This window comes from Colletotrichum spaethianum (assembly GCF_022836535.1).
Source record: "Colletotrichum spaethianum MAFF 239500 DNA, contig65, whole genome shotgun sequence".
NCBI classification, from domain to species: Eukaryota; Fungi; Ascomycota; class Sordariomycetes; order Glomerellales; family Glomerellaceae; genus Colletotrichum; species Colletotrichum spaethianum.
The window spans coordinates 1-24048 of record NW_026054835.1 but is presented as its reverse complement, the minus strand read 5'-3'; the positions used below and the strand labels follow the sequence as shown (position 1 = coordinate 24048).

At 56.6% G+C, this 24048-nt stretch overlaps 11 protein-coding genes across 11 annotated transcripts; 6 read left to right on the top strand and 5 right to left on the bottom strand.

Moving 5' to 3' along the window:
* Window positions 1-237: 237 nt before the first annotated feature.
* On the top strand, window positions 238-1950 carry ColSpa_12507 (UDP-galactose transporter 1; the record flags this gene model as incomplete). The annotated part of the gene is made up of 4 exons (XM_049278719.1): window positions 238-321; window positions 348-812; window positions 883-1617; window positions 1681-1950. The coding sequence occupies 4 exons, from the start codon at window positions 238-240 to the stop codon at window positions 1948-1950; spliced, it is 1554 nt and encodes a 517-aa protein (XP_049134676.1).
* Window positions 1951-2560: 610 nt separating this feature from the next.
* On the bottom strand, window positions 2561-3539 carry ColSpa_12506 (uncharacterized protein; the record flags this gene model as incomplete). Its single annotated transcript, XM_049278718.1, is given in 3 exon segments — window positions 2561-3052; window positions 3068-3511; window positions 3522-3539. Coding segments are annotated over 3 exon segments (954 nt in total).
* Window positions 3540-6094: 2555 nt separating this feature from the next.
* ColSpa_12505 (protease PrtS) lies at window positions 6095-7538 on the top strand (the record flags this gene model as incomplete). The annotated part of the gene is made up of 3 exons (XM_049278717.1): window positions 6095-6725; window positions 6842-7060; window positions 7117-7538. The coding sequence occupies 3 exons, from the start codon at window positions 6095-6097 to the stop codon at window positions 7536-7538; spliced, it is 1272 nt and encodes a 423-aa protein (XP_049134674.1).
* A 421-nt stretch (window positions 7539-7959) lies between these two features.
* ColSpa_12504 (pectate lyase B) lies at window positions 7960-8952 on the bottom strand (the record flags this gene model as incomplete). The annotated part of the gene is made up of 1 exon (XM_049278716.1): window positions 7960-8952. One exon carries the CDS (start codon window positions 8950-8952, stop codon window positions 7960-7962), a length of 993 nt encoding a protein of 330 aa, XP_049134673.1.
* A 4307-nt stretch (window positions 8953-13259) lies between these two features.
* Window positions 13260-14972, bottom strand: ColSpa_12503 (drug resistance protein YOR378W; the record flags this gene model as incomplete). Its single annotated transcript, XM_049278715.1, has 2 exons — window positions 13260-14759; window positions 14817-14972. The coding sequence occupies 2 exons, from the start codon at window positions 14970-14972 to the stop codon at window positions 13260-13262; spliced, it is 1656 nt and encodes a 551-aa protein (XP_049134672.1).
* A 1820-nt stretch (window positions 14973-16792) lies between these two features.
* On the top strand, window positions 16793-18555 carry ColSpa_12502 (acriflavine sensitivity control protein acr-2; the record flags this gene model as incomplete). The annotated part of the gene is made up of 3 exons (XM_049278714.1): window positions 16793-17210; window positions 17334-17778; window positions 17847-18555. The coding sequence occupies 3 exons, from the start codon at window positions 16793-16795 to the stop codon at window positions 18553-18555; spliced, it is 1572 nt and encodes a 523-aa protein (XP_049134671.1).
* On the bottom strand, window positions 18273-20086 carry ColSpa_12499 (protein pim1; the record flags this gene model as incomplete). The annotated part of the gene is given in 4 exon segments (XM_049278711.1): window positions 18273-18565; window positions 18583-19453; window positions 19515-19961; window positions 20057-20086. The coding sequence occupies 4 exon segments, from the start codon at window positions 20084-20086 to the stop codon at window positions 18273-18275; spliced, it is 1641 nt and encodes a 546-aa protein (XP_049134668.1).
* On the top strand, window positions 19022-19396 carry ColSpa_12501 (uncharacterized protein; the record flags this gene model as incomplete). The annotated part of the gene is made up of 1 exon (XM_049278713.1): window positions 19022-19396. One exon carries the CDS (start codon window positions 19022-19024, stop codon window positions 19394-19396), a length of 375 nt encoding a protein of 124 aa, XP_049134670.1.
* On the top strand, window positions 19743-20015 carry ColSpa_12500 (uncharacterized protein; the record flags this gene model as incomplete). The annotated part of the gene is made up of 1 exon (XM_049278712.1): window positions 19743-20015. The coding sequence occupies one exon, from the start codon at window positions 19743-19745 to the stop codon at window positions 20013-20015; it is 273 nt and encodes a 90-aa protein (XP_049134669.1).
* A 1074-nt stretch (window positions 20087-21160) lies between the features above and the next one.
* Window positions 21161-21596, top strand: ColSpa_12498 (uncharacterized protein; the record flags this gene model as incomplete). Its single annotated transcript, XM_049278710.1, has 2 exons — window positions 21161-21416; window positions 21490-21596. The coding sequence occupies 2 exons, from the start codon at window positions 21161-21163 to the stop codon at window positions 21594-21596; spliced, it is 363 nt and encodes a 120-aa protein (XP_049134667.1).
* A 257-nt stretch (window positions 21597-21853) lies between these two features.
* On the bottom strand, window positions 21854-22751 carry ColSpa_12497 (uncharacterized protein; the record flags this gene model as incomplete). Its single annotated transcript, XM_049278709.1, has 2 exons — window positions 21854-22300; window positions 22437-22751. The coding sequence occupies 2 exons, from the start codon at window positions 22749-22751 to the stop codon at window positions 21854-21856; spliced, it is 762 nt and encodes a 253-aa protein (XP_049134666.1).
* Between the last annotated feature and the right edge of the window lie 1297 nt (window positions 22752-24048).

The following is a 24048-nucleotide window of genomic DNA, read 5'->3' as shown; positions in this document are numbered from 1 at the left end:
AGGAAGAGCTTCAGCCAAGCTATCCATCGCCGCCGCCCGCCCACTCTCACCCACTTTGTCCCCCCCTAAATCGCAACACACCACCTATCGACGACACAAATCCACAAACGAAGCGGCAAACCAACTCGGGATAACCACTCAACACTGCACAAAGCCACGGCTTGATCTACAAGCCGAGCATCGTCAATTGGCAATTCTCCCGTTTTGACATCCTCAATTCTTTCTCCATCAGCCACAATGGCTCTCCTCGACGCTGCCGCGCCGCCGGCGGGGGGCCCGACACTATTCGGCATGTCCATGAAGCAGGTTTCCCTGATCACGGTATGCACAAACACCCACCCGCGCAGAGCCTTGTGCGACCGCGCCTTCTGGTGACGCAGAGTACTGACAATGGCCTTGGTTCTTTTGCAGCTGACCTTCCAAAACTCGGCGCTGATTCTGGTATGCATCTCCCCCGTCGCTGCCTTCCCTTTCGCAACATGACGCTGACTAGGCCATGGCAGATCATGCACTACTCCCGCATCATGCCTCCCGTGGGCGACCACCGATACTTCACGTCAACCGCCGTCTTCCTCAACGAGGTCATCAAGTTGTCCATCTGCTTGACTTGCTCCATCGCTGAGGTCTCGCGGACACTGGCCCCTTCGACGCCGGCTACTGTCATCTTCGAACAGATCTTCAATTCTGTCTTCTCCGGCGACGGCTGGAAGCTTGCGATCCCCGCTACACTATACACTCTGCAGAACACCCTGCAGTATGTCGCCGTCGGCAACCTGGACGCGGTGCACTTTCAGGTGCTTTACCAGCTCAAGGTGCGTGGAATTGCCGAATTTGTCGCTCCCTCCGTTTGAACTTGGAATGCTAATCCTGCATGCGCCGCAGATCCTCACGACAGCCGTCTTCTCTGTCACAATGCTACGCCGCGCGCTCGGCATGAAGCGTTGGATCTCGCTCTTCATCTTGACCCTAGGAGTCTCCATTGTGTCGCTTCCCCAACCTTCTGCAAACCATGCCGGTTCTTCCTCCGCCAGCATCCTTCTGCACGATACCACGGATCATTTCTTCCCTCGTTCGGTACACGAGCTGGGTCAAGCTGCCGAGGGCGCCGCTGAGGTGGCTCGTGAACTCACCAAGCGCGCTGCGGACGGCCTTGCAGGCGTCGGCGGTGAAATCGTGAAGCGATCGGCCTCGTACCAAGGTATTCAGGAGGACCAGGACCCGTCACCGCTCATGAACTACTCTATTGGGTTGTCCGCCGTGCTCGTCGCCGCTGTCGCCTCGGGCCTTGCGGGTGTTTACTTCGAGAAGATGCTCAAGGACTCGGCCACCCCTGCTTCCGTCTGGACGCGCAATATCCAGCTGTCGTTCTACTCCCTGTTCCCCGCCCTTGCTGGCGTCATCTTCATCGACGGCGAGGACATTGCCAAGCACGGGTTCTTCGAGGGTTATAACTGGGTGGTCTGGACTGCAATTGTTTTCCAGGCCGTCGGCGGCGTCCTCGCCTCGCTGTGCATCAATTATGCCGACAACATTGCCAAGAACTTCGCAGCCAGTATCAGTATTGTTATTAGCTTTTTGTTTAGCGTGTGGTTCTTCAATTTCGAAGTCAACTTCACTGTAAGTACTCTGGATCCTTCCCTCCCACCCTCTGTCCACGGCTCTTTCCTGACGCATCATCAGTTCATCATTGGCACCGCACTGGTCTTGGCCTCAACCTACCTCTACAGCATCCCTGATCGCAAGGGCCGCCCGCCACCGATCACCATTGCGAGCTATGAGAAGGCCATGGTCGACCCTGCCTACACGCCAGCGGTCACGGACGAGACCAAGCTTAACCTGGACCCGCTCGACGCGGTTCGCGGCATGGGACTGTCGACGTCTAGACCATCGTCGCCCATGTTGCACCATCACCGCGCTCCTTCAGCTAGGGGCAAGAACCGCGACGACTAGATGGCTAATTTGGACGGCATCGTTGCGACAAGTAACGTCATTTTCAAATCGTTTGTTTATGACCGTGTTCCGGGTGGAGTCGAGACGGAAGAGGGTAGGCATTGACGAACAGCAAAAAGGTTGGATAATAAAAGGAAAGGAGTGGGGTTTTTGTTTTGCAATTTTCTGGTGGCATGCTCCGGATTATTTGGACATTGGGTCCTGGAATAGAGTCCGGCTTGCACGCAGACAACACCACACCACAGTATCATCAACAGCGATACCCGGCTAAACCGCAAGGTGAGGGCAAAGATGCATTGTATTTTTTGAGCCCCTGCTAGGGAGCGAAGAGGGGAGCAGAAGCGACAGCGGCGGCCGCCAGTGTTTATAATTGCAGAATTTGGCAGCCGATAGCTGATGATGTGTGGTGGTTACGCGCTAGCCGCTAATGAATCAACCATCCATGGTCCAGATCCGTCCAAGCCGCCTATGTTCTCTTGTAATTGACTGCTGGCAATCCAGTAGATGGTGCAACGAGAGCTTTTCACAGAAGAAATGTGCCTCTGATGTGCCAAGGTTTTCCCCAATGGCCAAGCCTCTGAGGTGATGCAGTTATATCGTGATCCATGTCCTAAACCTTCACCTCGCCCGTCACATAAGTGCCAGCAATTTCCTCGCAACTCGCCCACACAAACACCTTCTGGTCCGGCGCCGCCTCGACGGGGAACGCGAGCTCTTTTCCCGCCATCAGGCTTTTGACTTTGCCTCTCCAAAAGAAAACCAGCTTTCCATCCGGGATCTCGGCAGCCAAAGTGACCGAAGGCGCCTTCTCTTTCCAGACGGGGATCTCGCGGTTCGAACAACCCAGGACGGCTCGGACAATCGCCTTCTCTATGCCCTCGCCCCGTCTGGCAACGTCGATAACGAGTGCAAGACGCGGGAAGTGCGCCAAGCTGCGCAACACCTTCTGGCCGAAAGGCGGGTTGCGGCATAAAATCCTCTCGATGTGGTAGAACTCCAAGTCAGCGAGCTGGCGTACAGACTGGACGCCGTGTTTGACGAGCACATCTGCCTTTTTGGGTCCGATGCCGGGGACCTGCAGCAGCTCCGTCGCCAGCCCCTCCTAGCTTCCGGAGACGACGCCGCGCCAGGTCTCGAGGGTGCGCCGGAGGCCGACGGCGTCCCGGCGGGCGCCCATGACGTCGGCACAGGCGCGCAGGACCTGCCCGAGGATCTTGACGATGCGGTTGCGGGCAGCGTAAAGGTTGTTGCGGGCCTGGAGGGAGAGCTTCTCGCCGTAGTCGCCGCCAGCGGCCTCGCACTGCGCGACGAGGAAGACCTTGTGCCAGGGGAGGGCGAGGGGCTCTCGGAGGTGCCAGCGGGTTGAAGGGTCGTTGTTGATGCCGGTGAAGGCGCCTTTCTCGGGGGCGAGAAGATAAATGAGAGGAACTCGGTGGCGGAGGCCGCGCAGCGGAGAATCTCTTCGGGGGGAGCGGCGTGGGGGAGGGAGGCGAGGGCGTGGATTGTTCTTGGGGAGAGGGAGTAGCGGAGCATTATTGCGTGGTGTTGGGGGAGAGGCGCACTGGGGGGACTCTAGCGGCGTTGGTCATGGCGGCGGTGGGAGACGGGCATGAGGATTGTGTGCCTTTGTGAGGCTGGGAGGATGCGGACTTAGAAGCCGTCGGGTTGGGCTTTGGAGGGGGAGGCATTATGGATGTTCTCACGTTGTTGGAGTTTATGCTTTGGGAGTGATGGAGGAAATCAGAGAAGATGAGTCAAAGTTGGTTTGAACATCAGAGAGAGGCGATGTTGAAGCAGAGGCTCTTGTCAAGCGAAGGTCCAAAAGACGGGAAGAGAAGGGTCGGAACTCGGAGGGTTCGAGAGGTTTTCATCAAGCAGTGGCTGTTCCTTCCGCGATCTTCTGCTTTTCACCATTTTCTCTGGGCAAGAGTCAAACTAGCAAAGGAAGGTCCTTGCCTCGATTGCCCCCTTCCTCGTTCTGCTCCGGCGATGAAGCCGGCTGCCTAGGTACCTAATCGGTTACCCAGGAGATGGAAGGAGCTCTCTGGATGAAATGAACAAGATCTTTTACAATTTTTTATTTACTCCCTTTACACGGAATGCAGCCATCGGTATTGGGCCTTGGTCCGAATGGAGGTGGTGAGCCTCGATGTCGCCGTGACTACACCAAGAAAAAATTGCCAGATACATTAGGGAAGAGGACGACTTACGTCTACTGCATCCAGCCGTCTCTCCGTTGTGCACACAGCACTGACTGATTTGTTCACCGTCACTATTGAGCAACTGCCTACGAGGACGGTCTAGGGGCTGCGGGCTCATGTTTGGCGACGTTACGCGTCTATGGCGTAGGCCCGGTCGTTTATCTTTTCACTCGTGCTTCTTCCTTCCTCTCGTTCTACTTTCGAGGTCTGGCAGCATGTTCTACTCATTTACGGGGTTTTCTTTTTTGTTTTGTTTTTTCTCGGTTCCCATAACGCTCCTAGCAATGTCGCGGAATGATTCTTGGTTGCAGCTCCCCCTTCTAGTCTTATTTCGTGATCTAGACATTGACAAATCGAATCTAGAGAGTGAGGCTACTGCTTCCATATGACCACCGAAATGCCAAAGACTGCCAGTGTCTCTCTGTCAAGTCTGCGCTCGTCAGATGCATATGAAGACCGCCGGTGATGCCTACGTGAGCATTTACCTGGCTGGTGGCTTTGGCGGGGCACATGGCCATGGCGGGACCGGCGGGAGCTTGTGTGGCACTTGCACGATCTGCGGCCCGGGCGACGCCGGTAATCCCCGCCAGATGGCGTGGGTCCTGGGCCACTGGGCAGCTTCACACCAAATGGTTCCCCTCTGGATCGGCCACAGTAGGTAGGTAGTGTATACTGGCAACTGACTCGGGCAGATAGGTAGGCTTGCGGCCTGAATCAAGACCTGCCGTTCACTTCCCGAAACTCTAGACAGTACAGGTACATGGCATCTGGCGTCGTGTGACGACGTGGGCTACCTTGCCTAGAGTGCTCCTGACGATGCCCAAGCTTTTGTCACACCCGATCATGACGTAGAGTGGCACATGTGCGGAAACCGAGGTGCACTCGTGTGCAACGGGGCGGCAGACGCCAAACGGCTGTCGCAAAACGCCACAGAGGCTGTCCAGGTTCGAGGACCTGGACGAAAAAGGAACATTCGCCTCATTGGTCGACCTGTTCGCCTTGTTCTAATGCCTGTGTCTCTGGCTGGCTTGCCAAGGTTCCAGACCCCGGCAGTAGGCACATCCCCTGGACACGGCATGTGGGTGACATCCTCTGTGCACGGCGCCTAGCAGCAGCATCTCTTATCTTATCTCATCTGTGCCGTGCTCTGCTCGCCCATCTCTTCTCCGTATCTCTGGGGCATTTGGCGTGCGATGGCGCCTTCTGGCGTCACCTCCGTCATTGCCAGAAGATGGCTGGACAAGAAGTGAAAGATGTGAAGCAATGTGCAGATTCAAACCGCGGCGCCGCCTCCTCGCCTTCCCAGAGCAATATGACGATGAGCTCCCCGGGCTTGTCTGATGAGAGAGGGGTATGAGCTGGGAGCTCCCACCTACCCCTGTCGCACAACCCATCACACCGGATGGCGTTAGGACGGCAGCTGCATCACCATGTCTTGCCTACCTTTTGGTCAGATTACCTTGCTTGACTTAGGCAGCGGAGGCACCGATAGGACACCGAGCGAGGATGAAGAACAAGGTTGCACCGCATGGCTGCCTCCCGAGGCTGAGTATACATTTCACTTGCGCCTATTCCTCAGTCAACCACATGTCGCACACCTAAGCTCCAGAAAGCAAACCAGCAAATGGAATGGCCAGGTCGGAAAGGGTGTGTGTGTATGTGTGTGTGCCACCTTGACACAAAGCAGGTCACGAACCTCGAACAAGACTTTCCTCCATTAGATTTTGACGACAACGTGAGGAAGCAGCTAGGTGTTGGCTTGGTATCTATCACCTATGCATAAAGACCACCTCCTGTCGTCCCCGTCCCCGTCTCTGCTTCAGCTCTCTCCCCTCTTCAACCCCCAATCCTCCACACCTCGTCTCCACTTCATTGCAATTATCACAAGTACTCGACATCCAGATATTCACGAGTAATATTACTCCAGTCTTCAGTCGCCCACCATGTCCCACATCTGCTACGTTGTCCCTCCTTATCTCCTCAAGGGCATCGCCGACGCCGAGTGCAATAGTGAGCACGAGCGTCACGCTGCGAGACAGGCTCTCGAGCTCCGCGAACTCTTCACCACCCGTCGCGCCGAGCGACTGGCCATTCTCGGCGGGCCACGTGCCCAGCGCAACCAGCTGTCCTCCCGCTCCCGCCCCTCCATCATCCCCGACGTATTGCTCCGCCACATCGCGGAGTCGTCAGAGGTAGACGACGACACCAGGGCCAACGCCCGACGGGACCTCGAACACCTGCAAGGTCTCCAGCAGAAGATCCAGCAGTCCCAGCAGGGCCCCCAGGACCAGGCGCCCCTCGCTGCTGTCGCCGCCAAAGACCCCAAGAAGTCCGACGCGACTTATCGCGCCGTTTATGACGCAAAGAACTCGGACAATGAGCAAGACTTGCCCGGCGATGTCGTCCGTGTCGAAGGTCAGAAGGCTGTGGACGATAAGGCAGTCAACGACGCCTTCGACAACGTGGGCAAAGTCTTGGAGATGTACAAGGAAAAGTTCGGTTGGCTGTCTATTGACAACAAGAACATGAACGTCGTCAGCTCGGTGCATTTTGGCAAGAAGTACGAGAACGCATGTAAGTCGACTCTCCCACCCCTAGTCATCCCCCTACGCCTTTTGTACTCCTCGACCGATATCTTGTCCCTGCTGTGCTCTTCGTACTCGGACGCCGCTGATAATCATCCGGTACAGTCTGGGATCCGGAGAGAATGCAAATGGTGTTTGGCGATGGTGGGGAGTTCCTGAATAACTTCACCGGCACCATCGATGTCATTGGCCACGAGCTCACTCACGCGGTCACGGAGCACACCAGCCCCTTGGACTACCAGGGCATGAGCGGTGCCCTCAACGAGCACGTCTCCGACGTATTCGGCATCATCGTCAAGCATATTGTCGAGAATGAAACGGCTGGTAAGGCTTGACACCTGCTCTACCCATGAAATCCGTGTGACTAACATCCTACATAGACGAGGCCGACTGGCTGATCGGCGAAGGCTGCATCATGCCTGGCGTCAAGGGGGTTGCTCTTCGGAGCATGAAGTCGCCCGGAACCGCCTACAACGACCCGCGTTTTGGGAAGGATCCCCAGCCCGCTCACTTCAAGGACTACGTCCCGACCTTTGAAGACAACGGCGGCGTTCACATCTACTCGGGCATCCCGAACCGCGCTTTCTACCTTGTAGCCAAGGCGTTCGGTGGTTACTCGTACGAAAAGGCCGGTCCCATTTGGTGGAAAACCATGAACTCTGGCCGTGTGCCTCCCCGCTGTACCTTTGTTCAGTTTGCCGATGTGACGACGGAGACGGCCGAGGAGATGTACGGCGACGAGGCTGGGAAGGTGGTAAGGGACGCTTGGAACGAAGTGGGGGTGAAGAGGAAGGGCAACTAGGAACCGAAGCTGCCGCCGGCCTGCAAGCCGATGTAAAAGCGCGGCGATGGGCCGTACCGAGGACTCCTTGCAAACCTAGACCATTGAGACAGCATACTCAATCTGTTCCTATAGCTGCGCCTCTGGCTTTGTAAACATGCATAACGTTCTCTCCCTATGTGTGCTGTCATATTCGCAAGCACTCATACTTCACAAGAGAATCATGGTCTTCACGAATAAGAGACGGGTGGTTGATGCGTTGAAACCGGCAACTTTTATCTACAGAACCAAGTGGCGACCTTGGGCCGTTCCTGATGCCTTGAAAATATTTACAAGAATTTCGTACTTCTTCATAGTACTCTCCAGCCGAGGGCCCAAGGCCCTGCAACCGGCAGCGCTCTTCACGGCACTGCTTTCCAACCTGTTCCTATGGACGACAAGCTTAGAAGCTGAGGGTCTGGCCAGCCGAGGCGGTGACGGAGGCCTTGACCTTGGCAGAGCCGAGCTTAGTGTAGGAGTAGTCGGGCTTGCTGAAGGTACCCTTGGGGGCGTCGTTGGTGGAGTTGCCGAGGTCGACGTCAGAGACGGTGGCGTAGCCGGTGGACTTGGAGTCGAGGAAGGTGATGGCGCGCTTGACGGCGGAGAAGACGGAGGACTCGACGAGGACCTGGGCGCCCATGCGGGTGTTGACACCAGAGGTCTCGACGTTCTCCTCGTAGTTGTTGAAGATGTGGACGTTGCCGAAGCGGACGGAGGGGGCGCGGGAGCCAATGTTCTTCCAGTAGTTGTTGGCGTAGGTGACGTAGAGCTTGCCGGTGTCCTCGCCCGCGTTGGAGTCGGAGTGGCCGACGAGGGAGGCCTTGTAGTGGTCGTGGAGGTAGGTGTTGGAGATAGTGACGGCCATGGAGGCGTGGGTGACGTCGAGCAGACCGTCGTAGAAGTCCTTGCCGTTCTCCTTGTCGGAGGAGAGGTCGCAGTGGTCAACCCAGACCTTGGAGGAGGCCTGGATGCCGATGGCGTCGCCGGCGGTGGCCTTGACCTTTGAGATCTTGAGGTTGCGCAGGATGACGTTCTCAGCCTTGTTGACGTACAGGCCGACGCCGGTGATGGAGGAACCGGCGGCGCCGATGATGGACTTGTTGGAGCCAATCCTGACCTTCTCGGAGCCGGTGATGGCGCCCTTGATAACGATGACGGCGGCGTCCTTGGAGGTCGCGGCGGCCGTGAACTGGGCCAGGGTGGAGACGGTGGTGGTGGTACCGCCGGCGCCACCGGTGGTGCCGGCGCCGTAGCCGAGGTCGCAGGCGTCGGTGATGGTGGCGCGCTTCTCAACGGCACGGGGGTCGACGGCGGAGCCGTCAACGATGGTGGGGGTGGGGGTGGCGTTGGCCAGGGCAGCCAGGACGGCGATGGAGGAGGTGATGCTGAACTTCATCTTGACGGATTTGATCTTTTCAAGCTGCAGAAAGTGCTGGTTTGTGGTGGGTGGTGAAGTGTAAAAGAATGTGTTGACGATCTACGTCTAACGAAAGGATGCAATGGAATGTTGCGTGATTTAGAGAATGAATGCAAAGAGCGCGAGAGCTGAAAGGTTGAAGAAGTGAAGCGGGATGAGGATCAGAATGAGAAGTACGAGGAGGTCGGACTACGACGGCTCTTATGTATTCGGGGTTCGAGACGATCTCTTGGCCAAGCTTCTGGGTTGCCAAGAGCCCAAGGCCAATCTCTGGAGAAGCTTGGGCAGCCCGCCCGTCGTGTCATCCGTTCTGCCCACCCACCTCCTGCGCGGAGCTGTCCTGTGGGCTTGCGTACGCGTGAGCCGCTTCGCTGCTCCCCTGGTCTGGGCGGGGATCATGGTGCCATTGCAGAGAGAGAGAGAGAGGTTTGGCGGAATCGTACCAAGGAGGAGGCTCCTCGACGACGGTTTCTTGGCACTTGCGTGTGCCTCTGGGCCTGGGCTAATGTCGGGAGGTCCTTGGCGAGAGGAACCACGCCCACGGAGCTGTTGATGGTTGATGGAGCAGGTGGCCCATCGTCTCAATCACGCACAGGTCCGACAGGGTTATGCGAGCCCGCCTTCCCCCCCCTGGTTCAAGCTTGAAAAGGAAGCATATTGCGTATGGACGTACAGAGTAGAGTGCCTCTATGCTGTCTGTGGGCGGTGCGCATACACCAACTAGTACCGGTGTCAGAGAATCAGGCCCCGCGGGGACCGCAACCTATAGAAAATCGCACGAATTAGACGCCGCGGGACAAGGGAGGCAGAGGTGCCAGAACGGGGAAGGGGTGGTCACTCTACATCCTGCGAGGCACGGTGTAGTGAGTAAACGCCAGCCGGTGGTGGTTTGTTTGCTCGTTCAGGGGAAACGAGGCCAGACGTCGTTTATTCGATTTCCTGCCAAGAGCGGCTAAGCCAGTCAGGGCGAACTGACGTTTGGAAACGGACAGGGATGGGAGGGTGAGCGTGGGCAGTAGAGGTGCGAAATGAAGTCTGGCAATAATTGACAGCCCGGACAGGGGTGCAGGAGGGACCATGGTGCTACACTATGGACCGAGGGAACGGGCTGGCAGTCGGGGCCGGGGTATCGCGAAGCGACGTTGATCTGATGAATTTTTATTTTTTTCCCTGGGCTCTTAGACTACTCACGGGCCAGATGGGCGGCAAAAAGGGGGAGGCTCGGACTTTCGAACCCAGGACTTGGAGTGGAGAGGCAGCCATGAGGAGTGGTCTCGGGGCTGATGAATCTTGGATGGCATCGGGTAACGATGGAGTTTGGGCGAGTCGAGACGTCACGGCGTGGATTCGTCGATTGTGATCATCAGTTTGTTGAATCGTTTGCGTGGGTGCGCAGGTTCTGAATGGGGCAGTAGCGAATCTCTCTCTGTCCAACATCTTAATGCTGGGCGGCCGGATTCTCCCACATGCCGCAGGGCCGCGCAGATACACTGGACTAAAGCAGACGCAGCGTGGCATCGGGCGAGAGGGCTAGGAAGGATCTGGAAGCGGTGCGGTCAAGGGGATTATTGGTCTTAATCCGTTGCTGGCCGTCGTCCACCTTCGGAGGATGTCCCGGGGTGGCGGGCGAGGTCGAGTTCGGCGGTGCGGTGGGGGGCCAGGGGCACCGAACGGGGAATGGCGCGGGAGGCGGGTGGGTCCCGGCGTACATTGAATTTAAAATCAGGTAGAGTTGTGGGGTCGGGGATTCGTCTCAGATATGGTATTTTCTCCATCCAACATGACAACATGACGAGGACGGGCAAGCACCAACTCGCGGTGAGCGATGCGTCTCGTTGGCCGTAGGATCGGAGGCTTTCTTGCGCTTGACCTGACTGACAGCCTCCGCCGGCGCTGTGTGACCGATCCTTACTCGAGTGGAATGGGTCTCGTCGTGGGCTCCCGCGTCTCTTGCAAGGCACAGCTCAGCGCTCCTTTGGCCTTCCTAAGAGCTTCAGGTTCAGGTCGTCGCACCAATCTGCGCCTCTCTGCGGCGTGCATGCAGCTTGTCACTCGCACCCTCCAATGCCATAGTGCCGGTCAACAGCGGCGCGCTAAGTGCGTCCGCGGACCGCTTTCTTTCCTCCCGTCAAGTGCCCCCTGCGTCATGGCAGCTGGGCGTTGACCGGATCGTGGAGTGGAAAATGTGGACATGACAGGATGGCAGGAGATTTTCCAACTTCTTTTTTTTTCTTCCCCTGTCACTGGCTAGGAAAGCTAGACTCTGGAGAAAGGGGGGACCCAGTACCTGCAGGGGGGGCCCAACGTCACCAGCCGGATTCAGAACACTGTAGCTGTTAGCAGCAGATGCAGGTAGTGTAGACGCCGCAGTCGCGAGGCCTGATCCTCCTGTCCATCGGCGACGTCGTAGCTGGTCCCCGGAACTTGGGGCTCCATTCCCTGATCCAGCATGAACCAATGTCTCACGGCTGGCCCCAAAGGAATCAGATTCCCAACTCGCGGGATGCAGTCAAAAACCAGAGGAGCTTTGCCTGGTTTCGAGCCTCCATCCGGGCAACGGTCTCGGAGGCGCTGGCTACAGCTGGAGCCTCGGCCTTTCTGGTTTCTTGGCATTGACGGGGGTGTATACGTCGCTACGGCGGCCAACGGTCTCGTTTCAACTTTTTCAACAACGACTGGCGAGGCGACTGACAGGGAGTCGGAGATTGAGGATGGCAGCTCGCATATTACACAAAATCCCTATGAATCGCGAGATGCTGGGTCCTTGTCTGGTACTTCCTAACATATTCCAAGCAGATGCGTACCACGGTTTTTGGGACTTTGCAAATCGGCTGCTGGATGACACCTCAATATTTGGGCCTCGTGGTGCTGGCTGTTGGGTGGGAGCGTGCTGTTTACTATTTACCCGAGGACTCGCAGTCATGCCATGTCGTTTGTTGGCACCTACCTTAATTCCTTAGCGCTCGAATGTCGAACTTTTTGGCGCTGGGACACCCGTTTCTGGAAAGGAGTAGACGTCCTCATCGGCGCCAACATCCCCTGATCGGTGTCCTTACGTCGGGAGGGTCCTTCATACCAGTTCCTTCCACTCGGAAGCTTTCGCACACGGACCACTCTGCGTCAGCCCACAAGACGACCCTGACACTGGACGGTTACCAGGTGCCTATAACTTTAGGCAACGTGCAAGGCTAGGTGGGGGATGGCACTGCCGACGGGATGAGAGTCCACGAATGGGGGTACTGGTCGGGCATAATGCGGCCCCCAAGAGGGTGTAGAGTCGCTGTTGTCAGTCACGAAATATTGGAAAGGTGAAACTTTGAAGAGATTGTGCACACAATAGATTGGGTGATGTGTTGGGCGACCGATGGGACCCCGGCCCCTCTTTTCTTACTATGCAACTCCTTTCCCACTCTTTTTACAGTCATCTATGTTTCAATGCGCGGCCCTGTCCAATCTCTGAACCCTTGCCACAGTCTATTCGGTATTACAACATTGTAAGTGGCGGGGAAATCCAGCATGTCCTTAATCAACCTCGTGCTTCCGTCCCGTTTCTACCTCGGGCGCCCACCGAGTAGCGCCCTCTGCGTAGTGTTCGAAGCCCCAACGAGTCGGATGCAATATGCAAAATTGGTCGGCTCCGACAAAGGCCGTGCTGCTAAATGTACTAAACAACATTTGCCTCTCTTGAAGCAATGAATCGACAATGCCAAGGCGGTTTGCCAAGACGGTTATCTCGGAAAGCAGACAGTTGCAGTCCTGGGCTGCTCCCAACACTTTTTGACAGACGATCGTCTTGGCTGTTTTGGACAACTGGGCAGCTCAATCTCTAGTCCTCGTCGCCAATACGAAGAAATGGTGAACCAGTCGTTTCCGCTGCCACATGGCACCTCTGGGCAGATTGGTAGTGGTGGGGGGGTCCGGGATTATTTTGGGAACCGCCGAGTGCAGTGCAACCTTCCGCCGGAAGGGCCTCCACCCCTCGCGGGATCGCTGTCGAACTTGGAGCCGCGGTCCACGGGCAGCAATCTCCTTCTAAGCCTCCTCATTACAGATACGACGCTGCCTCGCTTTCGCAACACGTCCTTGGCGGAGTCTTCGTGCCCGTTGATCTGCAAAAGTTGCCGCCGCTGCGCTGCGACTCTGGGTGTCCGTTGTGGTTACTGATCATCGCCTTCTGATGCGACGTGGGAAGACATATCCTGCCGACTCTCCACATCTTCTGATTAATTTCTTTAACTTGCAAGGCATTATGCGCTCGTGTCAAGCCCTCATCAACGCATTGGTCCTCATCTCGCCGGGACCTGGCCCTCCGGCGCTGGCAGCTTTGATTTTTCCGCGTCGGTGTCGGTCGCCGTCGCCGAAGTGTTCTGAACGCCGGCGCTGTGCGTGGTGTTCTCGGAAACTGGCACCGCCTGTCCCTGCTGTCGAGCTTCGGCCTCGAGTTGCTCGCGCTCTTCCATCGTGAGGTCGCTCTTCGCGGACCCGATCTGGACGAAGGCGTAAAGCACCAAGGCGACGCCCGCGACGCCGGTGGCCAGCCAAAAGGCCGCCTGGTAGCTCTTGCGCGGCCCGAGGTGGCTCGTCTCCCCTACAACCACGTCACCGATGCCAAGGAAGAAGCTGATGCCCAGGAACAGGAGGCTGTTGATGAGCGCGCCCGCGAGACCTTGCCTGTGGGCGGGGAGGTTCGTCGTGATGAAGACGTTGCTGACCGTGTAGGTGATGTCGATGCCGATGGTGCCGCAGACCATGGCCGGGAAGACGTACGCCCAGTAGTTGGGGTTCTCGGGGATGATGGCGAAGAGCAGCACGCTCATGACATTGCCCGTTCCCGAGATGGCGAGCAGGATCCGGCCGGGCAGCAGGTGCAGCGTAAAACCGCCGACGGTACCGATGATGACGCCGCCTACAATGAGGGGCACGTACCATACCGCCGTCAACAGCGGCGACACGTGCAGCACCGTCTCGATGTAGAAGCTCGAGTAGAAGAGGAAGAGGCCAAAGGTGCCGTAGGCGAAGAAGAGCGCCGCCACCAGCGTCTTCATGGACTTGGGCGCGAACAGGTCGCCGGGAAGCAGCGGCTCCGCGGCGACGCGGCTCTCGACGTACCAGGCAGCCACCAGGAAGGCGAGGCCCAGAATCAGGGTAACGAGGATCTGCGGGCTCGCCCACCCGTTGGGCGCGTGCGAGCTGTCCGTGATGGCGTAGACCACCAGCAGCAGTCCGGGGACGATCGTCATGGCACCCCACCAGTCCATGCGGACCTCGCGGCGCTTGTCGCGGTAGTCATGCGGTATCGTCAGGAACGACACTGCGGTGATGAGGCCCAGGACAATGCTGCCGAGCCAGAAGTACCAACGCCAGTTTAGGAACTGGCCGGACACGCCGCCAATGAGGATTCCGAAGAAGAAGCCGATGGGCGCAAAGGCGCCGTAGAGCGCGAAGACGAGGTTCTTCCGCGGCCCCGGTCGGTAGGTCTTGCCGAGAAGCATGATGCCCGCAGGCAGGTAAGCTGCGGAGCCCAGGCCTTGCAGAGCACGGCAGAAGATCAGCATGAGATAGTTGTTGCTGAAGCCGGCGATGAGACACCAGAGGAAGAACCAGGCGAGACCTATGTTGAAGGTCAGATAGCCGCCGTACATGTCACCCAGCCGACCAAGCGGCAGCAGGAAGGCGCCCGTGACGAGGGAGAAGACGCTCGACGGCCATGTTTGGGATGCCGCGGGGATGTTGAGCTCCGTGGCGAGCGGCGGAAGGATGATGTGGAAGCCGCTGACGAAGTATTCCTGTGAGAAGTTCAGTATTTTGTTGAATGAGTTGCGTGGAATAACAGGAGAGCTCACCGCCATCAACATTGATCCCAGCAGCGAGAAGCAGAAGCCCAGTTCGGACCACTGCGACTTGAAGACAGCCGGCCGCTGCCGACCAAGAAACTCGACATCAAACTCGGTAGCCTCGCCGTCAGGCCCGGCGTCCCGCTCGGTGTCGTTCTGGGTCATTGATTCTGTGTCTATTCTATGCGATGCTCGACGGTCGAAAAAGGTGGGTAAGTACTCGCTGGCGGTCTACACTTGTCCGTGGGACGGGATGATGTTTAGGTCATGGAAATACAATGTTTGACAACATGGAAGCAGATAATGGACATCGGGTCAAGATAACGAGGCGTAACAGGACCCTCGGATCTAAATATGGCCCAGAGACAATACATCAAGAGTCACAAACAAAGAGCCAAGGTTCCTTTGAAGGAGAGAATTTCTAATGGGGGTGGCCTTGTAGTGTGGAGAATGGGCGTCAGGATTTGCACACGGCTAGAACCAGCAACGTTCTTGGCCCAGCGTGGAGTGACGACTGGACGGCAGGCAAACAGAACAAGCACCGCAGCTCAACACACGGGCCGGGATGGGGCACCGTCTGGCCCCCAGTTCCAGTGCCGGAGAGAGCCTCACATGGCTCGCGGGGCGGGTGGGTGAGGGGAGGCATGGCGTGCGCCTTGGCTTCCTTTCTGGGCGATAATTCCAATTGAGGTTGGTCACGCTTTCTGTAACAAAAGTCAATGTCGAGCGGGAGTCTAAGGTCGGCGACTGCATCGGCGAGGCGGAGACGTTGATGGGGGAAGCTAGCCAGCCAAGCAAGCAAGCCATTACGCAGAGCCGCCTGTTCGGTTCGGAATATGAATCGAGAAGCCTAGCGCCGGCCTTGGAGATGGAGCAGGTTTCAGGCGCTAAAGCGCACAAGTCTGTATTCGCCTTCCACACTGGCCATCGTGGTTGCGAACTGCTGCTGGGTGATGACCGACTGCGCTGCGATGACGCCCTGGATGATGACACAAGTGAAGATTTACTGGGGACCCTGTGACGAAACGCAACGACAGGGAATTGCAATTCCGCACCGCTGACACATCAATTGCTGTCGTTGGCTGTCGTTGGCTGGACCAGCGCAGGGTGGGGTTCTTTAGCTGCCGAAACCGGCTTAGCGGCGCTTTCACACACGACTGTGAACTTAACGTCAGAGGACACCGACCAAGCTTCGAGCCGAGCGTCGTTCTTCGACCAGAAAAAGGTGGGACGGGTATGCACGCTGTGTGTCTTGGCTGCCAAAGTTAGACTAGTGTCGCATCTTATCGATGCTTATCGAATGGGTACCCAGCGGGCGGCTTCGGCCACCGAGTGTCCATGGAAGCTTCACGTCGCACACCAGCCGAATCGACCGTCTCATCTCGCCGCCGCGCCGCAACTGCCCCTCTGATCTGGTGTTCGGACTACGCTGCTCAACCCAGCCAAGCTCCGTGTCGAACCTCCCGCCCTCTGTCTGCACTGGTTCGTTCGCCCAATCTGCCGCTCTCTCTTCCTGACGCACTCCTATCTCGCATGACAAACACAAACACACGCAGGACCCCCCGCCGATGACCAATCTCAGGACGCCGTGTCATGCATATCTTGATAATTCGTTTCTCAATCGAGGCAGTATCTGCGCCCACCTAACCACCACTCTGTCACAGCCAACACCTCCTACCGTAGACCATCTCACCCCCTCTCGCGAGACGCATCGCAGCCTCTTGACTGTACCAAGCTTTGTCTGACGCTGCCCTTTTACGTTATCGTTACCACACGTCGTTCAAATTCCGCTTCTGTCGACTTGCAGCCCTGGAGTAGGAACCTTGCTGTTCACCGAGAGCTGGGTATCGGCCTGTCTGCGCGGACACTTTCGCTCCGTGAAACACGGACACGGCCGCATACAGCCAGCCCACGCGTTCCCCGGTCTCCCGCGGGCACCTTGATAGCATCTCGCTAGCTGTGCCTGCAAGAACCAAGCAGCTGCGATGGCCCGCATCGACGTGCTCAACGCTCCAACGAAGCCATGTCACAACTGCCGCCGCCGCCGCCTCCGCTGTGACCGCTCCTACCCCCACTGCCACAAGTGCACAGCCGGCGGGCAGGAGTGCCTGGGCTACGGGAAGTTGTTCCGCTGGACAGAGGGCGTCGCGAGCCGCGGCAAGCTCGCGGGGAAGACTACCATCACCTTCTCGGCCGACACGACGACGACGATCTCGTCCCGGGCCTCTACGCTCGAGCCCCCGTCCGCGTCCGCGTCCGCGTCCGCCTCGGGCCGCCATGACCACCAGGACCCTCCGGCTTCTACCCAGGACGACTCCACAGCTCTTGTCGTCTCGGCCGCCAGGCCCGCCTCCTTCGAGACCCAGTCGGCTCCCTGGACCCTCGTCGATCCTCTCTTCCAGGGTGTGGAGCATCACTACCGACACTACCTATCCTACTGTAAACCCCCCCCCCCATGCCTTCCTGATCCCATCTCTCGGGAAAGACACCAGAGTGGCTAACTCGGTTCTTTTCTTCTCTCTCTAGTCACCACGCGCGTCTGCAGGGATCTTGTCTCCTGGGACCTCCCGGATCGGAATCCTTTCCGGTCTCTCATCCCGCTAACCAAGGCTCATCCCCTGCTGCAGCACATCATCGTGGCCGCCTCCGCGGCTCACATGTCCAATCTCTCCCGCGCGCTATCGTCGGATCCAGAGTCGGACCTGAATGCGCGGCAAGCCCTGACGGATGCTCTGGTCGCCAAGCACAAGGCCCTGCGGCTGTTGTCTTCCGCGCTGCAGGACATTGGCGGCATCGGCGGTGACGTGGTGCTGGCTTCCGTGCTGTTCTTCGTCAACGTGGAGCTGATTGAGAGCGGAAGGGACGGCTGGAAGCCCCATCTCGAGGGCGCTGGACGAATCATGTCGTATTTGTCCCCCGTGGGGACGGCGGATGTCGCGTTACGGGACTATGTCATGTCGGATTGCTTCATGTGAGTTGATGTGTCTGACGTGTTTGCTATTGGGTAATGAGTTATCTAATCTGACTCCTCCGCCGCAGCTACTACATCTTGGCTTCCGCCTTTAACGCGTCCACGCCGGCCGCCAAGTCATATTACCAGTCTGCCCAAGTTTCCTCCGTACTGGGTAAGGCTGCTGCAAACAGCTACCTCTGCTGCCCGCCTGATATCCTGCAGATCCTCTTGGCGGCATCCCAGCTGTCGAACCGCAGCACGGAAGACCTGGATTCTGCGGCAGACGTAGCGCAGGGCGCCGCACAAATACTGCAGCAAGCGCTGTCTTTTGATGTCCACGACTGGGCGTATGAGCCTCGGACCATTTCGTATTTTAGGCATATCCCGGTTGAAAGTCGAATCCACGCCGGTTCGGCCCACCGCCTTGCCGCCTGCTTGTACATACTCCATGCCCTCCCCTCGGCTTCCATACTTGTGCCCGTCGACCGCGAGGAGCTCGACAGCCAAATGTTCTACCACCTCTCCTGTATCCACGATGAGGACCCCAACTTCAAGGCCACCTGTTGGCCGACGTTCATTGCCGGTGCGGGGACTTCCGACCCCGAAAGACGGAAATGGATCCTCGATCGCCTCAAAAGACTCATGATTGCGACTCCCTGGGGCTTCATCATGACCGCCATGGACACACTGCAGACCATCTGGAGCCTCGAGAAGTCCGTGGACCCGCACACGCTGACGGAGCGGACCTGGGTCCAGAAGCTCAAGGCGTCTGACCTTAATTTCCTCATCGTGTGAAGGGAGGGAGCTGAGAGGTTCGTAGACTGGGCCCAGATGCGATGCCAAACTGGCCTCCAGCGTAAACGGACGCCAGGTTTACATAAGAGCAAGGCACCGCGGTCGGGGACTCGACTGTCTCGGTGGTCTTCAGACCGGTATTATAACTGGCAGAAAATCCCCAAGCGTACAGCTGCGCCGCAACCACGAAGCAGTTGTCGATTCCGGCCGCAACGAAGATGGCTCCAGTGCCTGGACTCTGTTCAGTATGTTGGAGGTTTTGAGCCGGACTTGCAAGATACCTACCAGGTATGGGCACTTCGGTTGGGACGTTCAGGACTCTAGGACGTCCCCGGGAGTCGAAGATGATGTGCTCTTTGGGCACCTTGTCAAGGTTGATACCCATCTGGCCGTCATCACATCGACCCCACGACAATACTTTCCCACTCTTTGTGCAAGCAATGGAGTGATGGAGACCACATGCGATATGGTGGATGTCGTATCCGTTCAGGCTCTTGACGATGGTCGGCGATATGATGGTCGTGAAGCCGGTAATCTCTCGTGTCGGTATGCCGCATTGGCCAAAGTTGTTCAGCCCGAAAGCCCAGACCTTGCCGTTGGTATCGATGGCGAAGCTGTGATGCGATCCCGCAAAGATCTTGGCCGTTTTGTTTTTGGGCATGCCTATGCGCTGAGGGATCAGGGTTTCGAAGCGGCGACGCTCCAAGATGCGTCTTCCCAGCTCGTTCTGCTCCCCCGAGCCCCACGCAAAGACGTTGCCGTCGTTGGTCAAAGCGAGGACGTGGTTTGCGCCACCGGCCAGCTCAATGATGTTTTCGAGGCCAGGGATGCGCACAGGTAGTAGCTCTGTAGTTTTGGGCGGCTTGTCGTGGAGGAAGCCAAAGTTGCCGTCTCCTCCCTGACAAGAGTTAGGCAGTGATTTAAGAGGAGCAAGGGAAACAAGGGAACGAGTGACTTACAGCAAAGCTCCCCCAGCCGTATACTGTTCCTTCGGCCGTCAGAGCGAAACACGCGCTGTTGGTCGCCGCGACCTGCACGATCTCGACTTCGTCCTTGAACTTTACCTGGCTCGGCGTGCTTTCGAACGGATCCAAAAGGTCCTCGGCGGCTTCTTCAGGGGTATCTGGCGACTTGATTCGGCCCAACGCCCCGTCATCGTTGACACCCCACGTCAGGACCTTGCCGTCATGGGTCAAGGCGACGCAGTGCATGCCTCCCGCAGAGATCTGCACGACGCCGACGGTGTCGGGGTGAAGGTACTTGTCCGCGAGACGGGGTTTGGGGGCCTCGGTGATGCGGGGACCGAGACCGAGTTCGCAGTTCTCGCCGCTGCCCCATACTGCGACGTCGAGTACATCAGTCGGCCTCCTAGGGCGAAGGGAAATTCCTTGGCCCGCTTGGCTGGGCTGTACATTGGATCTGGATCTGGGTTGCGCAGGCTGCTGTGCGGAACGGTGTAAGTGACCTGGCGATGTTCGAAGGCAGTGCGTGGTTTGCTTACCTTTGCGCGAGAGGGCAGTGTCGTGACCATTTCGCAGAATTAGAAGCTTATACGTAGACGCTTTGGTATGCCAGTGTTCCAAAGCAAAAAGTGGTTCTGCAGAGACGACCCGGAGTTCTTCTGGTGTTCTGTGTTCAACGTCGACCTCCCTCTCCCATTTTGTAAGGCGTCCAGACCCCGAAGCTCAGACCATATCGGTCATGTCAGAGGCAGCTTATCTCAGCAGGGGCTTAGTCAACAACCGGTGCGCAGCTGATGCCTGATCGAATTGACCAATCATATTGATTGGCTCTGTTCTTCAGCAGGCAGCAGACTGGTCGGTCCTTGGCCAGAATAAGTGAGATGGATTAGTCACCGCTGATGACTGGTGCATGACAGGCGGATAAGCTGTGAGGACATCAGATAGATGAATTAGAAGCTGATGTTGTGAAAGTTGTGCTTCCCCATTGCTCATTTCATGGTGTTTGAACGTAAAGGGAATTGCAAGTCGTTGAAATACATCCCACCGAGCGAGAGAGGTCCAGGCGCAGGACTTGGGTTCTACAATGGTTACTTTGAGCAATGCTCGGCAACGGAGTTGCAACTTGCTCAACGACCTTTCCGATCGGCAGGATCCGACAACCTACATACTGCGGCTCAAGATTCCCGTTGCACTAGGGAAACCCGCGGACTTCTAGCGAGGTCGATCTGCAGTACCTATTCGGTGGTTGACAGCCCCCATAAATGGAACAGGTCACAACTTTAACAGCCTCACCCCTGTCTTGGGTGCCGTCGTTGTGGACGGACCGCCGCCGACTGGATGAACCAGGGCGGGAGGCTCGGCGGTTGTGGATACTGTCCTGTTAATACAACAAAAATAAACAGCAAAGAATACGAGGGCTCGGCGATCATTTCGAGGCTTGGAGCACCGAGTCCTGCCAAGTTGGCCATCCTAGTCGCAACTCGTATATTACTATACAGTAGTTCCACAGCAACGATCCCGGCACCGAAATGGAGTGACCTCACCGCCGCGATGGAAAAACTAAATAGGGTGAGCTCCCCATAATCTCGGGGCAATACTCCCAGGTCTCGAATCAACCAATCTTGCAGACAAATCAGCCCAAAATGCAATTCACGACCCTCGCCGCCGGCTTCCTGGCCCTCGCCGCGGCCGCCTCTGCGACCCCCATCATGGGCACCATCAAGATGTTCTACGACCCCGCCTCCAACTGCACCGGCACCCCGATTCCCATCGAGGGCACCGGCCAGTCCCTGGCTATCCCGCCCGACTACGCCGGCCAGTGCCACCGCATCTCCCCGGGCGTGGACAACACCACCTACAAGAGGTTCTCGGCTAGCGGGTTGACCCCGGTTTTCAGCTGTGAGTCGCCCACCGGGCATGTTCCGCAGCCGTGTGCAAGCGTGCAAGTGACTGACCAATTTTGCGCGACAAGTTGAGCTGTACACCGACGCCGACTGCCAGAACCTCGCTACCAACGCCTCGAACGTCTGCGTTTCTGATGTCAAGTCTTACATTGGCCGTCGCGTGGACGGCAACTAAGCGAGGGTATAGTTAGCTGTTACGATATCCTCGTGGTGTAAGTCGATTCTGCCTAGATAGACCGCCTTCAATTCAGGATCTCCCTCGCTTCAGCGGGGTCACTATGTGCTTAGGAAAGATTATTGTTCGCTCAGGTTAGCTTAGGCAAGCTAATTACAAAGCGATTCTAAGCCTGGAAGGGAAGTTCTGGGACACGGTGTTAGGGTTGTGTCTTCGCCTAATCATTAGACAACAAACTTCACGCCAATGGAAACCCATCAGCCCAAACTCTGGGCTACTCCCAAAACAATCGTGAACAGAGTGAGCACAATCGTCGCCGGCATGAAGGCGTTTTGCAGATCTGTGCTGTTGATGCATACCAACCAAACAGCAGCGAATATCGACATCGAAATCATGCAAAAAATGAGCCACCAGAGGATCTTCTTGACCGAGAAGCCCATTTGCGCGTAGATGCCCCAACCGCACATTCCCATCTCCCTCTTGAAGTTTGGCGGTATTTTCTTCTTGGGGAGCATGGTCATCACAGTCTTCTCCCCACGAGCGGTCTTTGGGTCCATCAGACCGGCCACCATTTGTACTGCAGCTAGCTTCATGTGGACATCTTCGGGAGTCAGCATGCCGTGTTCGTATTCGAGGTGCTCCTGTGGCGGCAGTTCGATCTGTCCTAGCAGCACTTGGTCTCTGTTGGTCTTGACTATGTGAAACTAGCAAGGCATGTAGTCAGCTCTACTGGGTTTTTTGGGTGTTTTTTTGGCCATATCGACTTCTTGGTACGCCAAATATGTCTCATCAAACGGGACAGTGAATCTCAAGACGAACCTGCCTGAAATCTATGCCTACGCAACGCTTCCACGAAAGACGTTTCAACAACCAGTCTTTCATCAGGCCCCCTCTGGCTTTATCAAGAGCGCGGTTTGTGAGCTCGTAGAACTTTTCATCCGTAATGTCTGCGTCGCCTGCAACAGGACGTAGCCAGGTCTCTTTGGGCTCACTAAAGATCTCGTCCATACACCAGTATACCTCTTTGGCAATCGCGGAGAGGCGTTGCGGGATGGAAGTTGACACTGGCTGTCCCGGTGATTTCACTTGGCCCGGTCTTGGATTTTGTACGTTTCGGATTGGTGCCTGCGCAGGCTGAGCTGGAGCATTGGCCATGAAGTTGGTTGCCGCGCTTGCTCTGCTATTTTGAGTGGATGTGGGCAGTATTGGTTCCCCATTCTCGAGTGTCGCGACGCACGTCGGCGCGTATCGCTGGCCTTCGTCTTTAGACAGGACGACTGAGAGCTCTCTTCTTCCGAACTAACAATGCATGGTCAAAACAGTTATACAATGAGCCGACACAACATTGTGACCTTACCTGCCAGACGACCTGCACTTCACCCTCATGACATGGACGAACGATTGGCGGCATGGGTGACCAATCTATCAGATTTGCAAACTTCCTCTCGATTTTCAATCTCAATTGGTCCAAAACGCTAGAATTGGACTTTTCTGGCCGTAGGCCAACACGTCTTACACCGTCACTGTACGGGTATTTGATCAATTCCGTCTTCTGGAATCAGATAATAGAGGTCAGCAATCTTCTAAAGCTAAGGGTTGGACAGTTCCGACAACAGTCCTCGATCCAGCGGTGCAGTGACTATATATCATGTAGATTGTGGGGAATCAACTTACGTCGATCAGTAGTTGGCAAACTTCCCGAGCAGTAGGCCTCGCCAATGTATCATCCAACATTGCGTGGAGGATTGGCTCAATCTGAGAAATCTCTCGGCTTCTGGGTCTCAGCCCCTTGATATAATCCATGACTTCCGGTTTGACTTTTTTCCCATCATCAAATCGGACGTCGTTGAATGAATCAGACGAGATGTTATCTGTTTCAGTAGTGATTGCATCTCTGAATTGTGTCACACCAACAGATCCACCGGCGATGAAGGTTGCCAGTTCGGTAAACACACAACCAAGCTTCCAGACGTCGTTCGATAGCAGCTGCTTCGGCGAAGGCAGCTCCTGAAGCTTATTTTCTCGACTTTTAATGAAAGCCAATCTCATTTCGGGGGCATCGTAGTTCAGAGCCGACATTGCTGCGGCACTGCCCTCTTGCCATGTCAACGCATTAGTGAGGTTGATTGCTAGGCCAAAATCAGTAAGCTTCAATACTAAATTTCCTGTTGCAATGTCTTGGTAGATGAGAATGTTTGACGGTTTGACGTCTCTATGTGCCGTGTGGGCTGATTCGTGTAGAAACGTCACCGCACTTGCAAGTCCAATCATCTGCGGCCATAGAAATGATTTCCGAGATGTCACCGCTAGCATTTGATCATATTCTCCGAGAAACAGCCTTTTGAGGTTACCGAGCGCCAATGGAAAGGCAAAGTTGAAATGTTGCTCTCCTCCGCTTTCGGACTTGAAGACCGACAGTAATTCCACAACGTTGGGGTGGTTAAGAGACTGG